Source organism: Sylvia atricapilla, chromosome 1 (assembly GCF_009819655.1).
Source record: "Sylvia atricapilla isolate bSylAtr1 chromosome 1, bSylAtr1.pri, whole genome shotgun sequence".
In the NCBI taxonomy this organism is placed as follows: Eukaryota; Metazoa; Chordata; class Aves; order Passeriformes; family Sylviidae; genus Sylvia; species Sylvia atricapilla.
The window spans coordinates 58,641,567-58,658,857 of record NC_089140.1 but is presented as its reverse complement, the minus strand read 5'-3'; the positions used below and the strand labels follow the sequence as shown (position 1 = coordinate 58,658,857).

Genomic DNA, 17,291 nt, shown 5'->3' with positions numbered 1-17,291 from the left:
AAGATAAATTCTAGCAAAGTGGCCTGGTTACTCTGGAGAGGAAATGTGAGTTGCTTGAACTGTGTCTTTCCCCAGTCTTAGCCCTGTTTGTGAAACATTTGCAGCTTTGGTCGGTCACCCTTGGTGGACTGTTCTTACCAACTGCTTGACTCTAAAACCAGCAGAAAACTTGGTTATACTGGTGAGTTCTACCTTGCAGGGTACTGAAATTATCTTTTCTGGAAGTGCCAGAGGAGGGGGGCACTTCTACCTTGATTCACTGCTAAGCTCCTGTTTCTGGAGGAGAGGGTGGGCTTTCGGAGGAAACACGAGGGTGGGGAGTAAAGAAAGTAGGCCATTGCCTTTCTCTGGCAGCTGACATTGGAGCTGTTGCCTCTGGAAGTGAAGCCAAGGTAATAGAAGGCCATGGTTAATGCACAGTCAGGTTAGGCTGAGTAATAGAGTTCCTGTAACAGTCTCTGTTCCTGTGTTATGCTGAGTATCCTTAAGATACAGAGCTTTACTGAAGACAGCTGCAAAGAGATGTTGTGACCATTGTACTAGTGTGCTGCAGCTGGCAAGCCCTCCTGATGCAGGTAGTTAACTTATGGAAAAAATCTCCAGAAGTTCTTGAGTCTGTTCTCCTATTACTCCTGCACTTGCTGCTGGAAGTGTTAGATCATGCTTAAAAAAAAAAAAAAAAAGACCAACCAACAAAAAAAATTTAAGCAATAATAAAACGTTTAAGGGAATGCTTTTTGTTTGCAGTGAGTTCTCTTCAATGATCCAGTAAACTAGTTGCTACAACTGAGGTGTAGCCCAGATAGGAGAACTCTGTTTTGGCTTTCCAGTGTAATTGAGTTACCAGAAACCAGTGCCGTGGTTGTGCTTGATAAGAAGTTCTCCCTTTTGGAGTCAACAGTAATGACCAGCCTTAGGATTAGCACATACTGGATTTTATGAAAGCTTTCCTCCTTTTTTTCCCCTTTACCAGGCTGCTGACTTAAAGCAAGTATTATTAAAAGACTTCTAGAAACAGGATGTAAGTGTGGAAGTACTGGGAGAACAGTGATGAGCTTATGGTCGGTCGCCTGCATCCTGAGGCTGTTGGTAAATTCTGTTAGTTCATATTTGTGATTGTGGTGGCCACAAAAAAAAAAAAAATTACCTTAATGGCACGCCTAATTTCTGCATTGTTTATAAGTACATCTGGAAGGAATGTGGATAAGGGCCCAGAGTGCATTTCCTTATTTATTAGTTCAAGTTTCATTGTATCAAAAAAACCACATAGGTAGTTTGTGGTTCTGTTGCAGTCATTTAGCTATCAGGCTGGTATTAGAATGACCTACCCCCCTCACAGTTTCAAACACAGAAAAAGTGTTTGCTTGTCACAGCACAGTGGTTCTTACCCAGTTGCTTCACCTAGCTCATCTGCACAGTTGAGACAGTTTGTAAAACTAGAAAAAGATTCTACATCTTTTGTGGCAGTTTCCTTGTAATGCTATTCTTGAAGTAGCCAATTAGCTTTGCTTATTGCCCTGTGGACCCTGAAGAAGAGAAAGATGCTGTTAATGTTGCCAGCAGTAAAGTGTGCTGTAGTTCCTCATATTTGGAGAGGATGGGAGGGGGAATCTGTTTATTCTTTGTAGAAATGGAGTAGAGAAAGGCTCTGTTCTTCTAAGTAGGTTTCACTTACAACCCAGAGAAGAGAACAGACAGAAACCTGAACTTGTGTTTGGTATATGCAGCCATTTAAAACCAGACATGCACGCTTCGATTGAAGTAAATTATCAGACAAAAGTGATCTCAATCTTGACCATTGCATTTTGAAAATCCCTCACTTCAGCAGTAAAAGGAGAGCTTCCAGGTGTGAAATTTTAAAAAGTCATTCTACTTGAGGTCTGTGTTTGTTCCTTTTTAGTAAATAAAGCATGTGTGCTAAAATTTAAGTATGCCCAGACCTTCATAGAGTTCAGGCTTTCTTTCTGCAGCACTAAGTAGTGTTGGGCTTTTTCCCTGAGAGAAGTCTGCCTAAGATCCTGACAGTTGTAATCAAAAGTTGACCCTATGGTTGTATCTTGCTCAGGCATTTATCAGGGCTCTGGAGTTCTTCCTCTGTCCTTTGGGTTATGCATCACAGAGAACAGTATGCCAGAGGACTTTGTATCACGTACATTATATTTTATCTCCAACACAACTAAGTGTGGAATTCTGGTTATGTTTAGATTTTGCAGGGGCAAAGCTGCTATTTAGTGGTCATGCTTGGTATGAAATAAGGTACAGAGTTGCTTTTTACAAACAGCATCAATGAATAATTCAGAACTCTAATTTTCTTTTAAAAATCTTTGCTCCTGCATGTCTAGTTTTGAATCTCATCTTGGTGCAGGAGTATGCCAGCTTCTCCTGTTGCATACCTGGAGTGTGAGGTTACCTTGATTGTGAAGTAAAGACTGTCTAGAGATATTGTGGCTTCTAAGCTGGCATTGAAAGGCTTTTTTCTTTCTTCTATTGAAAACCAGCTCCTTTGGGGTATAAGCTCAGTCATTGTAATCTCTGAAGCATGTTTCTGCACCTTGTACCACGGGGGGTGGGGGTAGGGTGGTTTGGCCATTTAGATGTGTCTGTAATTTCTGATTCGTGCACTGAACACATGGTGAAGATGAGGAATTCTGACATGGTCTTTAGTGTGTGTTGGTAGCCTAAAAAGGAGAATAACACTGAATCAAGGTAAAAGACGGCAAGTTAGACATATTGTCAAAGGGAGTGGGGAGAAGAGTCAAATGAAATAATGCAAACATAGGGAGATGGGAGGAGACATAAATTCTGTGAAATAATCACATAATGAGTTGCCACTAGTGAAGGGCCACTAAAATACTTTATCATGTGCAGTTCTTCTAGAAAGCCAAGACTGATTGTTTGTTTTCTGTGAAATATATACTATGTTTAAAAAAATGAGATCGAAGATGCCTACACAGGGAAAGGAGGTGTAATTTCCAAGCAGACAGTGACAGCTAGTGAAAAAGGCATAGACCTGCACTTTGGAAAATGGGAATACCAGTGGTATGATGGCTTGTGAAGGCTTCTTTTGAAATAAACCTGACCTGAATCTAGTTTTTGCTTTCAAAGAGGAAAATAATCCTCATTGCGGGCATGAACTGCAGTTTTGTTAGTAGAATCATCATTCTTCTGATTGTTGAAGAACAAGGGATACTGCATGTAAGCAGTAGCAGGTATAATTAAGAAATTGGATTTCTGCTTGGAATTCCCAAATGCTTAGTAGTCAGATATATGAATGAGAGATTTAGGCGTGCAAAAGTTTCCTTTGTGTTGCAGTCTGCTTATGGCAGTACAGGTTTGAAGCCACACTTAAAACACTCCAACCAGTTTATGAAAGAGTTTGAGTTCGGTTGTTTTTTTTTGCTTTTTGGTTGGAGTTTTGTTTTAGCTGCTTGAGGTTTTAATTTTTTAAAACTATTAGGGGGATGCTGTAGCTCATTATTACAGACTTGGTGAAATTTTGTAGTAGCTGAATTATATCTGCTTATAGAATTTTTTAAATAAAAAGTCTGAAAGATCAGTTTCTTCTTTTGTAGTGAAGAAAACAAGTCTCTTATAGTGACTGTTAAGTTTTTGAGAGAAAATAATGATATTTTCATGACCTGGAATTTTGATAGCTGGATGAGGATTACCTTAGTTGGACTTTTCAACTGAAAAGTAGAGTTTGTCTTCTAAAGTTATTGGAATACTGAATGTCACACTTCTCTGTTTTCAGCTGTGATTTCTGGTTTGATTTAGCCATTGTTTAAAAGAAAGAATAAAATATCAGCTCATATGTCTTTATTTTAAGATGTGGTGAGTCAAGGCTTAAGGAATTAGGCTTAAGGAATCAGGGATTAAAATATTTTTATGAGAGGATTGAAGCAATGTATGTCTGCCATAAAAGTAATAAACTAAGATGAAGTTAATGTAGAACTCATCTGCCCCTGTGTTTGGCACTGGTGAGGCTACACCTCAAATCGTGGGTTAAATTTTGGACTTCTCAGTAGAAAAAGGACATTGGAGTCCTGAAGCATGTCCAGCATTCTTCTAGAGAAGGGCAGGGAAGGCGTGAAGGATGTGGAGCACCCATCTGATGCATCTGAGCACTGGAGCATCTGAGTGAGCTGGGGGTGTTTAGTCTGGAGAAAAGGAGGTTCAAGGGAGGACCTTATCACTCACTGTCTACAACTGCCTGAAAGAAGGTTATAGCCAGCTGGGAGTTGCTTCTTCCAAGTATCAAGCAATGGCAGGAGAGGAAGTTACCTCAGTTGTCCTAGGGATGGTTTATACTGGATATGAGGATAAATTTCTTCATGGGAAGGGTTGTCAAGCAATAGAATGGGCTGCCCAGTGAAGGGGTCAAGACACCATCCCTGGGTGAATTTAAGACATGCAGATGTGGTGCTTTGGGACATGGTTTAGTGATGGGCAGTGTTAAGTTAATGATTGGACTCAGTGATTTTAAAAGAAGAGAACCTGAGCTGTTCTGTGATGTTGAAGTTTCCACATTTGGTTTTCATTACTGTGTAGCTCAGTAGGGGTATTAAAGGGGAGTTGTATCTAAGTGAATGTAAACTGTTTCTGGACAAACAATACTCATTCTCATCAAACTTCCTTGCTAAACTGTGGTTAGAAACTGACCTTAGTATATGATTCAGTGACTTCTTAAGTTTTGAAAATTAATAATTTGAAAATTGAGATGGTTGTCCTTTTCACCATGTTGTGGCAAAAGCATGTATCTTAAGGGACTGACGCTCAAGTCATAACAAGAATTTATTCTTTTAGTTTATTCAGTCTGTGGGTTACTAATCTAAATGTCTGTAATCTGCCTTCTGTAAGTGGAATGTCTATGTCTTTTTCAGGACTGTCTTGGTAAGACTGGAAGGATGCAGCCATCCTGTTGTTATGAAAGGCTTGTGTGCAGAATGTGGCCAGGATTTAACTCAGTAAGTACTGTCAGCTCTTTTTTCCAATTTCTTGCTTCTGATTAGGAATTCAGGCTCTTCCTTCTCTCATCTAATGGAGTCATAAAATATCCTAGACTGGAAAGAACTTGGAGGTCATCTAGTTGCAAGCTCCTTGCCATGAGGAGGGATATCTTCCACTCGACAAAGTTGCTCAGGGTCCCATCCAGTCTGGCTTTAAGCACTTCCAGGGATGGGGCATCCACAGCTTCTCTGGGCAAGCTGTTCCTGTGGGTCATGACCCTCACAGAAAACAATTTCATTCTTAGAGCTAACGAAACCTACCCTTTTTTGTTTAAAGCCATTCCCTCTGTCCTGTCTCTACACGTCCTTGTAAACAGTTCCTCTCCAGGTCTCTTTTAGGCCTTTCAGGTTGCTAAAGGTTGTAAAGAGAAGGATCCTCTGAGATCTCCACTCATTTAGGATGTAAGAGCTGTGCATGCTCTTTTTTCACAGAGATAATGTGGGGTAACTCAGGTAGAAAATATAAGGAGCATGTGTAGAGAGGTAAATTCTCATCACACTTGGTTTTCCGTGTACTCACCACTGAGACTGAGAAGTTGTATGGTGTGTCAACAGTGGCTTACTTAGTAAACCTGAGGGCCTTATCTCTGTGCAGGTGTTAGTAGCTGAGAGGTAATAGCAGTCTCATTTGTCCCAAGGTCATGAAGACCTTGCTTCATTTGTACTGTGTCTGAATGGGAGCTAGCTTGTCTCCAGTGCTTTCCATTTAAGGCTTCTTAACTGTTTTTCAATTTTTTGTGAAATTTTCTGCCATGGAACTAAAGGAATTTAGGCCTTAGATGAAAAAGAAAGCAAACTCAAGAGATGATTGTCTTTCTGCTTTGCTGTCTCTCATAAAGAGAATGTTTCTTATGCATATCAAATTGCTATTTCAACAGCTGTTCTAAAACAAGCTGTGTAGTTGCCTGGATTTTATAAATTAATGTTGAATACTCATTTCATTTGGCTGGAAATACTGTGGTTTAATTTTAATTCATGCTTATCATTAAGAATTATTTTGTGAACATTATCCCACGAACGACTCACTGCAAATGAACTGAATATTGAGAGTGCTATGCAAGAAGGAGCCTGTTGTCTTGGTTTGAAAGAGAGGTATCTGCTCGGGAAGGGCAGGACCTCCCCAGGAAAGGACAATTCAAATCCCCTCCCATCAAATTACTATAATTTAGAAAATTAAAGGGGCTTTCAGCCAGAGGTATGGGGGTAGGAATAACTGTTCTTTACTAGTATGTATAACAAAGCAAAACGAACAACAACTACAGCATTAATAACAAAACAGAACCAAGAACCTTGAGAGTTTTGCTTTACAAAAACCCAGGGCAGTTTGGTGTCAGTGCCCCTGCAGAACCCTCAGAGCAGCAGGCTGCAACAGTGGAGAGTCCCAGGCTGGTAACTGGGATTGGCAGGATGTTCTGACAGGGCAGAGGGGTGCAGGGTCACACTGTAGCAAGAAGAGCAGTGCCGAAGAAACCACGATGGCAAGGCAGGGCTGGCCCACCTCCAGCAGGGCAGGCGGAGGAGCTCAGAGTTTCGGGACGCAGGAGCAGATGACAGTAGATTATTCTCAGGACCGACCCGGTGGTCGGTGAACTCCTGCCACAGCCTGCCCGTGTCCATGCCGGTGCCATGCTGAGATGGGGAGCAAGGCTGCCCCCAGCCCTGTCCTTATCTCCCCTTATCGACTTTTGGCCCTCTCTTTGTTTTGGTCAAGCACCCTTAAGACATAGTACTTAGTCTCCTAGTAACTTATGGGGAAAAATTCTTTGGTGTAAAAAAGAAACAAACCAAACCCCCAACACCTGGTTAATATTTGGAATTAACTTTAAGTAAAAAGTTAAATGTTAATATTTTCTAAACAAGTATTATTTTGCAAACCTAGCAAAGTTAGCATAATCATGAAAAGGATTTTGTCTGTCCTGACTGAATACTTGAGTTGAGGTTTGAATACAGTTGCATCTAACTGCTATCATTGCTCTACTGCTATCATTTCATATGATAAATCTAGACAAGTTCAAGGTATCCAGCAAATTAAGTTTTTTTACTTAATACTTCTTACTCTGTCTTATGTCTTTATTTTATACAAAATGGGTTTTACATCTGAAATACTGTGTTATGACTTCTGAGCCTACATCAGAATACAATTCAAAAGCATTGATGCTTTTCTTGCTTGGAGAAAAGCAAGTACAGCATTCTTAGTAGTCATATAACTAATGTCTGAAAATGGTTAATAGTTTTTAAAGGCTTTTTTAAAATGCCAGTTAAGGTTATAGATTAAGTTTTCTGAACTCTGAAGCAAAGGACATAAGATGCTAAAATGTACATGTAAACTTTAGACTAAATAAATACATTTGTTCCTGGACATCAGTGCTGCCATACACTGTGGTACAGGGCAAGCTGCCTGTCTGTAGTTGTGTCTGCCTCAGCTCAATATAGTTGTTCCTACGCAGTTTGCTTGTCACAAAGTCAGATCTGGTTTAAGTTGATATCTTGTTGTAGATCTGATACCAAGTTTTGTTCTTGATAGGACTGGTACATGGGAGAATTAAAAGATGTGCATGTGTCATATAGGACAAAATTTGTATGGTAGTATTTTTTAATATTGCTAAATCATTAATTAGATGTCAGAATTCCCAATAAATTGGTTGATGTAAGCTAATGAAAGGGATCCTATACAGGGTTACTTGGTCAGTTTTCAAGCAATCTTGTACTCGTGTGTGCACTCACACACAGTCTGCCGCACACACGTGTACACACACAAGGCTGACACCTATTCTGTTGGATCTGTATATAAATACACCTGTATACCAGTAAGATTATATGTATAATATACACATAAATAAAATAGACACAAGCATACAGAATTCCACACTGTTTCCTCCCAATGGGAAGAGCATGTAAGTGGATTTTTTGATGGTATTTTTGAAGCAGCAGTCACCTGTAAGCCACTCTGTGCAGAGAGTAACTTTTCCTATCCTTTGCTTATATTTTTCATACTTGGGCTTGGAAAACAAGTAGATAATTGCATGCTGAGTGATTGCAAAACAAAAAACAAACAAAGAGAGTGGTTTTAAATTTGAGTGGTTGGATAGTTATATCTAGTTTATAGCTTGTTTTTTTCATGCAAATCAAGACATAGATGGGTTTCATCTTAGTGTCATGAAAGAATTGTAAGGAAGTATAATTCACTGCAGTGATGTTTTGCCGGGTGTTTTCTGGTGAGCTTCTTTTATCTCTACCCATTTTGTCTAGTAATTTGCATTAGCAAGAATTTGAAAGAGTATGTTAGTTAAAATAGCTCTTTTTAATCCTTTTTTTGGTGACTAATTTGAGGCTACAGATTCTAGTCTGTTTAACATTTCACTAAACTGTTGTTCTCTCATGTGATCCTTCTTTTCCCTATATGAGTAGGATACGAAGCAAGAATGGAAAACAGAGCATGCCATTATCCACAGCAACTGTCTCAATGGTTCACAGTGTCCCAGAACTGAAAGTTAGCTCTGAGGTAAGTACCATCATGCTTTTCTTATTCACACCTTTCACAATAGCTCCACAGCTGAGAAAATTAATTGCAGTAGTTTTGTAAATGTTTTTTGTACTTGATGCCGGAAGTTTGGCTTCCCGTTGAAGATGAATTTGGGGTTGAACATTAGTAGCCCTGGGGTTTTGTGAGCTTATCTTAGTTTAGATTGATTTTTCTCGTGGTTTATACTGGGGTTTTTTAGAACTGTATACTGAAAAGATGTCATTTTGACAGCAGCCTGTGAACTTAATAGTTGAACATTTTTTTATCAGTAAGAGTGAACAGTTAAGTGAAAAGTTCCAATATCTGAAATCTGTTCAAAGCTTGCAATGTCTCTGAAACCTAGCTTTAACCTTCACCTTGAAATTGACCCACTAGATAGAGTGTAGCTAATCTGCTGCAACTTACCTGTATGGTAAAATTATTTCATTATTTTTCAAATACTCCAAGTATTCAAAATATTTCAGATATTCATCTGAGTTATCAAAATATGCTTGTTTATTCCCTCAGTTTGTGTAGGGGAAGAACCATGTGTATTTTAAAGTTGAACATTCTGTTTATCATCTTTATCAACCTGATCCCTTTTTAATTTTTTTATGTTGCTACTTGATTTTTTTCCTGGTAATTCTTCAAAGAATACCAGCGAGGGGAACTGTGAAGATGTACGCAGTTAGAGGTGTCCACATCATAGGAGAGTGTTTCAAAGGGCAATTTGCACTTGATCCTTGCTGCGATATAGTGCTCTAACTTTACTTTCAAGTTCAGCTGTCTTGGGGGTAACACTGCAACTTGCCATCAGAAGTGAATCAAGTGAACACTGAGCTTTCACATGGTGCTTGGAGAGTTTGTAAATACGCTTAGGAGGAGTAAACTTTACTCATATTTCCTGGATTATAAAGTCTTAATGTTAGTGCCCATGTGGCACTGCATAATCTTAACTATTTATTTATGTCTGAAGGCGTACATTCTGTAATCTGAAGTTCACAGGTGTCATTTCTGTCACCAGCAGCTTCAGTTTTATACTTAGTGCAGAGTTTTCAGACGTACTGTACTTAATGATGCAAAATTGCTGGATGTAGCAGTCAAAAGCTCTCAGACCTCCTGATGATTTTTTCTTTGTGTTCAAAGCTACTGCTATTTTCTATCAGGACACTGGGCCTTAAATTAAATCAGTGGTTACTTACTTGTTACATTTGAAAGTTTTGTGTTGATTTTTTGAATGTTAAGAGCAAATAGCATCACAAAGATCTGAGAGTAGACTTTGAGAGCATTTTTCTTCTGTAACAAAAACTGCTCCACAGCTGCCATTGCTACAGTTATGTTGAGGCATCGTTTCTTGTGCAGTTAGTTTGTTGCAGAAGGGCTTCTCAGGTGTACAGTACACAAAAGGCAATAAATGTATTTCTTTGCACTAAACTTAGCAGTGAATATTTCTGTTACAGCAAGCTGAGCAGCTGGGAAGAGAAGATCAACAGCGACTACATCGAAACAGAAAACTGGTGCTCATGGTAGATTTGGACCAGACATTGATCCATACTACGGAACAGCATTGCCAGCAAATGTCCAATAAGGTATTTGGTACCTTTCAATCCAATATAACAAGAGAAATGTTTCTAACAATACTTAAATGATGGTTCTTTAAAAGAACATTCTGTGGCGAGGTAAAATTGTAGTTGAAGTATAAAAGAAAAAGAGAAACAAGTCTTCTGTAATATGCTCCTTTTTCTCTGCATTCAAATTGATGTTTTTCTTTCTTCCATTCATGCTTTGCTGCACTTTTCCTTTCTAATCATTTTGAGAGATGTTTCAGGTAGCTATTTTTAGTCTCTGCTTTCCTTTCTCTGCAATTCACAAGCTGAGTACTCAGTAATGAGACTATCTTCTCTCCAAGTCTGAGGTAGATGCAGTGAACTACTGTTCAGTGTCCCTTTTTGAGCAATCCTGTGTGTTCCTGTCTGTCATTCCATGAGTATGTGTAGGGATTTTTTTAAAACTTTTTTGGAAGGAGTGAGGAGGGGAGAGGTTGTGTGTTGTTTAATTTCTTCATGAAGCACTTGTTATTGAACTGGCAAGAGATATTGGCTTGTAATATTTCTGGGAGCTCTGGAGAAAGAAACATGTTGGAATGTGTACAGTGTCTGGAACAAGAGGATGCAAACTCAAACATCAATATCATGCAAACTGTGATTGCTTAGTTATTTTCTTTCCTCTTGCCATTCTTGCATGTCCATTAGGTTCAGCATATGTTCACAATTGCTAGGAAAAAACAAGCTGGAAATGTACATTGCAATTAAGAGAAAGGGGAACCATGAATATTCAGCTTAAGGATTAAAAAAATCTTGGGTGTCAGAAAGGCTGTGCCTCTATCGGTATAAATTCACTGTTTGAAGAAAAATAATTTTAAAAATATTTTGAGCTTTTTAACTGCAATCTTTATCTGCAAGCTTCCTTCCTGTTTCGCTCCCTGATGCTATGTTTCCATAGACAGACTTTGTTGGAGGAAGAAAATATGTTCTCTGACATCAATGTTTATTGAAATAAGTCTGTCAGAAGTTCACTGAGAGGTATTGATTGTAGTGAGATCCTGAACTTCTATGAAACAAGCAGATTGAGAAATTTCTTAGATTGGTTTGCCATAAGTAAAGATTTGAATAAAAGCCACCTGCATCATAAATGTTTCAATAGTACAGCTTCCTGCATTTGAAAGCCTTATTGTTAGACTGCCAGGCACAGAGCAAAAATGTGCTTTGGATTTTATTCATCCACATAATGTTATGACTGAAACTTGCTTTGATCTAGTGGGACCAAATAAAGTTAAAGTGAGGGAAGAGGGTAGCTCTGGAATGCTGGCATTTTTGTTTGCTATTTTGATAATATTCAACATGTTTTTTCTTCTAGGGAATATTTCATTTCCAGTTAGGTCGAGGTGAGCCTATGTTGCACACACGTTTGCGTCCTCATTGTAAGGAATTCCTGGAAAAAATTGCCAAGCTCTATGAATTACATGTTTTTACTTTTGGCAGCAGACTGTATGCGCATACAATTGCAGGTGAGTGGTATGTTATATTTATTTATTTATTTACTTAACCTGCCTTCATACTCATATAATTTATTTTCTTTATGGAGTTTTTTTCAAGTATTTGTTCTTTGTTGTGCAAAGCCACCTTCTAAGTAGTCCTGTAAGTAGAATTCTTAGCTTGTTTACAAGGCAGTGCCTATATGGCCTGTAATTTTAGAAAAAATCCTTTTCTTTCCCCATCAGATGTGCTTTGCTTTGCTGATGGTTAGAGAATCAGGATGTTAACTACTGCCTTCTTATTAAGTAAGAAATTATGTTGATGGACCCTAACAATGATCTGCAACTTCACTTGTCTTAAAAATCTAATGTAACTGTTCCGTAAAATTCCTACAATGTGCCATCATCTCATCCTGTGGGGAACACCATCCCCCTGTATGGTTTCCTTTCACCAAAGAAAGTTCTGCTGCTATAAATCAATTTACAGCTGTTCTGTTTGTGTCCTGGAGCTGAGATATACTTACTTCACGACAAACAGAAATCTAGCAGTATTTTCACAATACTTTCTCACAAACTTAAAAATATTTTCTCCTGGTAAGTGAAAACTTGCATTGGAATTATACTTTCAATTATAGTAGTAGTCTGTTGTGTGGGTCACTGGCTGAAATGTTTTTTCCCCAAGCAGTATAAAAGAAACCTGCCCTGGTTGTGCAATTGTATGGGTCTGAATCATGTTAGGGAGGGACGCCATGTGTTTAAACTGTCAAGATGGGATAAAAGCCATTTTAGTCTTCCTTGTCAGAGAAACATTTTCTCCTCAACTTCCCTGCATCGAGTCTGTTGTTAATTATATTGTCCAATAGACCAATATTTTAGGTTATGACTCTGTCAAACTATCCATGCTGCTATTCCATGTCTCCTAGCTTTTTTTATGTTGTCTTTCACATTTGATTTTACTGTGTCATATTTCCAGGAGTGTTTTGAACAACAATGTCCCAGTAATCCCACTTCTTGGCAAGAAAGGAAGATTCCAAAGTAGTTAGAGAGCTAGCTATCCTAGTTAGCTCTAAAACAATTCAGAAAAAATATGTATAATCAAATAATTCTTTATGCATGTTAAATGCCATAGAAGAGGCTCAAAATGACAATTATAGGAGACTTCTGAATGACAACATACAGTATTTCTGTAATCAGAATGTGATGTTTATTTGTGGTCTCCAGCTAATACTCCTTGAAAGGTTTAAGGCATGTCCTGTCCTGCCAGTCAAAGTCAATGTTTCTATGTCCACTCTGTCTTTGACTGTAGTTTGAAGAATCTTCTTAAAGCTTCATCAGTCCTGCTGCTGGATTAAGTGTTGTGTACTGCCAATGTGTGAGCAGTTCTGTACCTTTCTGTCCTTAGAATTTGTTTTTATCTTCTTGGCAAAAGAGGAATAGTTTTCCTACGCCCTAAGCTTAAATACATGGTAGTCAGAAAGTGTGGGGGGCAGTCTTTGTCACCTGGATCTGTGTGCCATGATCTGGCCTAAGGTCGGAAGCTGTGTAGCAAATGGCCTTCAGAGCCAGGGAGGAGTTGCAGAGATAGTTATCTCAAGATGTCTAAGTGCTTTCCTTGTCTTCTTTCAATGTGTGATTTGGTCCTCTGCCTCTTTTAGTCTCTGATTCCCTCTGTGGATTACCCTGCAGTCTCTGTGCTGCCAGAGGGTGACACTTATTGAGGTCACCATGCTCAAGCTACCCCATTTATTCCACTGAGGGAACAGCACCAAATGAGCAGTTTAGGGTATTGCTGCTTCTGGATTTCGGCCTGAAGCTATTTAACCCCATCAAAAGCATGTCCAACTGCAAGTGGGTTATTTGTGCACTTAGTGTTAGTTTCAGCTGAAATCTGTGGACAAACATTGAATACAGCCTTTGGTCCAGTACTTGTGCAGCCAAGCTGCAGTACTAGGGAAAATACATAGCTGATACATGTAGAGAACACTTGATGGCAGTATTGGTTAAATGGTTTCTTACAGAGCTGTCAATTTGATACTTTATTGTTATCCATGTGTTACGTAAGAACTTGTATTAAAATGCTGGGATCTTTTTCATAAGAAAATGGTTGTTTGCTTAGGTCCTCTGTAGACATCCTATGAATATCTTTGTGAATTCTGAACTCTGACCTGCTCCTTTCATGTTCTAGAAGGCTTTTGAAAAGAGATGACATTTTGTCAGTCCTTTTTTCTCATCTAGCTGACACTTGCCAGCTGTTAAGTGGGATTAGCTGGTATTTGTAAACACTATTATCTAGAGCTCCCTGGAGTATTTCTCTACTAAAAGATTATTTCAAGCAATTGTTACTTAATTTCTTTTCTGCTCTGTATAAGAGAAGTTTGGTATATTTAAAACTGATGCGAGCTTAAAAGCTAGTTGTAAAATGACATAGAATTTTGAGTTCAGAAGCTATTAAGCAACAATAAAGCAATATGAAATCATTACAGATTTACAGTGAAATTTAGAAGGTAGGACATGTGTATGGTTTGTTACAGCAAGTGTACTACAGAATGTATACAGTGTGTATGTATAATCACCAGAAATTGTTACAGCTTTTGAAAGATTGGATCCAACACCTCTTTCAGGTATAAAGTATAATCTCAGATAGAACTGAAGGTAACCTGATTCTTCAGAAATTCAGTTTTAGTTTTACTTATAAAAGGACTTATTCAAATTCATGTTGGTTCCAGCTGTTGTATAACTTCTCCTGGGAACTGCTGTTTAACTCAATCTTTCTCTAAGATTTGAGACATCCTTTATATGAGTTAGCTTTCAACACTGTATGTTTTGATGGTTTTAACTTAGTTTTTTACTTATTTAAGAATTTTCCTTTATAAGAGAGTCCTTGTAAGAGCAGGCAGTACAGTTGGGTAAGTCTATGTGCAAAGAGCCAGTCTGAGATAATGGGAAACAAACTACTGGGGCAATAGCCATGTGAGTCTACTGGATAGTCCTTCCTAATATGGTGAAGGATAACGACAGTGTCTTCAGTTTGTTCAAGAAACTTGGGGACATACCTAGCTCAGCATCTAATTTATGAGACTAAATGGAAGCTTAGTTTGTCAGCTCAGTTTGTCCTAGTCTCTCTTGGTCCCTATCTTAACCCATGAACTTGTCATTGTATTTTCTCTCCCCTGTCCAGCCACAGAGGGTGAAAGAGTGGCTTTGGTGGGTGCCTGATGTGTTGAAAACAGATGATGTATGATGAATGAAATGTTACCTGCACTTTTCCCTGAGATGTGAAAATGTCAAGTTGTTATGTTGATTTGAGTAGGGAGCATCTAACAGAAACCAAACAATTTGACCATGAAAGAACTTCTTAAAAAGAGACCAGTGCTGTTTTCTGCATTGTTATTCAGGTAGCTTAGCTTCAGACTCTCCTAAGGTAGGCTTGTATCTTGCAGATGGATCTTCGGTGAACTGTATCCTGAGCGTATTTTTAGTTTGGTGATAAAGCATTACTGTGAGACTTGGAATGCTACCTTGTCTTTAATCCCTGGCAGCCAGGCTTTCTGCGCTTGGACTTTTTTACTTTGACTTCATTTTTCTTACAGTTTTAGCTTGGCAACATTGCAGCTGAGTGCCTCATTGAGTTTTGCCATGAAATCAGTGCACTTCTGTCTAGTTCAGTGAAGAGAGTTCCTTTGTATTCAGACAATCAGCAGAGAATTCTGTTGGGGAGAACAGCAACTTGTATGACAGCTTTTGTAGTTTGTCACAGTGTCTGTGTGTACAGCAATAAATCTTTGTAGCTAATTCTCTCAATTCATTATGCCTAGGTACTGCAAGGGTCTCACTACAGGGGATGATTCTACGAGTTTGCAGCAATTCTTAAGCATAGTCGGGTGAGTTAAGGTTGAACCTCTGTCCTTAACTCAGAATTTTCTTGCTTTTATGGGTTTTAAGTTATTCCAAGTACACATCATTATTACTTACATGCAGGATCAACTTTCAGAAGTGATGACCGATTTTTAGCTTTTTAAAACTTGTTTTTGAGTTCCCACTTAAGATACTCTTGGGAGCTGGACTGTTAAAAGGAGTTGAACATATGTTCTGTGCAAATCTGAGCTCCTTGAAAGAAAATTAAAGTTGGTCCATAGTCATTTTGAATTCTGTTTCTGGTTATAATATGGCCATCATTTAAAGTAAAGACAGTAAAACTTGAAAAGATGGTTCCCAAGTAAGTATTGACTGCCTTGTATTATTCATAAGAATAATGAGAAGTTGATACTAGCTTCAATAAAAATTCAGTAAAATCGAAAATGCAGGTTAGCATGTAGTATGCCAGTTTCTTCTAAGCAATTATGGGGCTGTGATCTGCTCATGAAGGTGAACTTCATTATTAGAGACTAGGTTCAGAAGCATGTGCATGTGTTTGTACACCCAAGTCATCATTTCCCTAAATAGTGACACTTTATGTAGCTTAAGATCAGCTAGCACAGCTTCTGTTTTGGTTTTGGGGGTTTTTTTGTTTGTTTGATTGATTTTTTTTTTTTATTTTTTTTTTTAAAGAGTGCAGTCAGAAAAGTTGCTACAACTGGGCCTGAATATTTCTACAAGTCCCAGAATCTCATTATGTGTAAATATATTGAAGTAGTTGTTAGAGGTATGACTTAAAACCTAGAAATTCAAGAGCTCCGGCTGGAACTGTCCCATAACTTCCTACTGTGCTTAAATATTGCAGCACATTGCCGACTCTTGTGAGACTTCTCTGCAGTCCCTAGGCATAATGAGCTGAGGAGAGCAATTAGCTTTAAGGAACCAATTATAGAGAAATAGTTTCAAAAATTGCAGCTATCTATCAGCTGCTGTATGTCTTTCAGCCTTATTTATTTGGCTGTCACAAATTCAGTTTTGTTGCCATCTTGAAAGAAAATTAGATGGATTTTTTTTTAATTAATCTCAGTGAATTAGCTGCAAATACTTGACCCACTGCACTTTCTCCCATCTGATCTCATGCTTTAAAATTGTCTGTTAAACTGCTGTTGCAGAAATTAAAATAGCAGAATTATATAAAAAGTAAACAAGGAACAAACATCTTGAACATTAACTTTTTAATTTCTTCTCTAAAAGGATTTTTGGACCCTGAAAAGAAGCTTTTTTCCCATCGGATATTGTCAAGGGATGAATGTATCGATCCATTTTCTAAAACTGGGAATCTTAGGTATGTATATGGGTCTTAGGCATTATGCAAAACAGGACAACAAACAGAGAAATACGCTAAATAAAAAAAATTACTCCCCCTGCACTTAATGTGTTTATATCCTTCTTTGTCTGCCCTTAAATATCAACACCATCTCAGTAAACTGAGGTGTTGGGCATTGCAACATTTCCTTTAGTTAATGGGTCCTGTGGTAGCAGAACAGTAAGAGTGTGATGCCATGGCATTATGTTTTCACTTACATTCTTATTCTTGTAATAGCAACCATATATCCACTTTGTCTTGTGGTCTTGTATAATGACTTTTATGTTGTGGTATTTTTAAGTAAATCAAAATTCTCAGTTTGCATTTAATTCATAATTGAATACCTAGTATTCTGGCTTTCAAATGTGCTAGGAACACCTTCTGTTCCTACTGTTTCTTGAAATTAGGTCATCTAGAGCCTTGAATTCATGTTCTAGTCTAAATTCACATGCTGTTCTTTTTCAGAGGATAAAGCCAAGATCTTTTTCTAAGCGAGATGTTTAATACAGCTTTATGAAATACTGAGAG

At 38.3% G+C, this 17,291-nt stretch overlaps 1 protein-coding gene across 1 annotated transcript in view; it reads left to right on the top strand.

The window, feature by feature from the left end:
- The window catches only part of CTDP1 (CTD phosphatase subunit 1), a 125,727-nt gene that overhangs the window by 9,534 nt on the left and 98,902 nt on the right, over window positions 1-17,291 (top strand). The window contains 5 exon segments of the mRNA XM_066323648.1: window positions 4,881-4,964; window positions 8,415-8,508; window positions 9,969-10,097; window positions 11,425-11,575; window positions 16,652-16,742. Of these exon segments, the coding sequence (XP_066179745.1) occupies window positions 4,881-4,964; window positions 8,415-8,508; window positions 9,969-10,097; window positions 11,425-11,575; window positions 16,652-16,742 (549 nt within the window).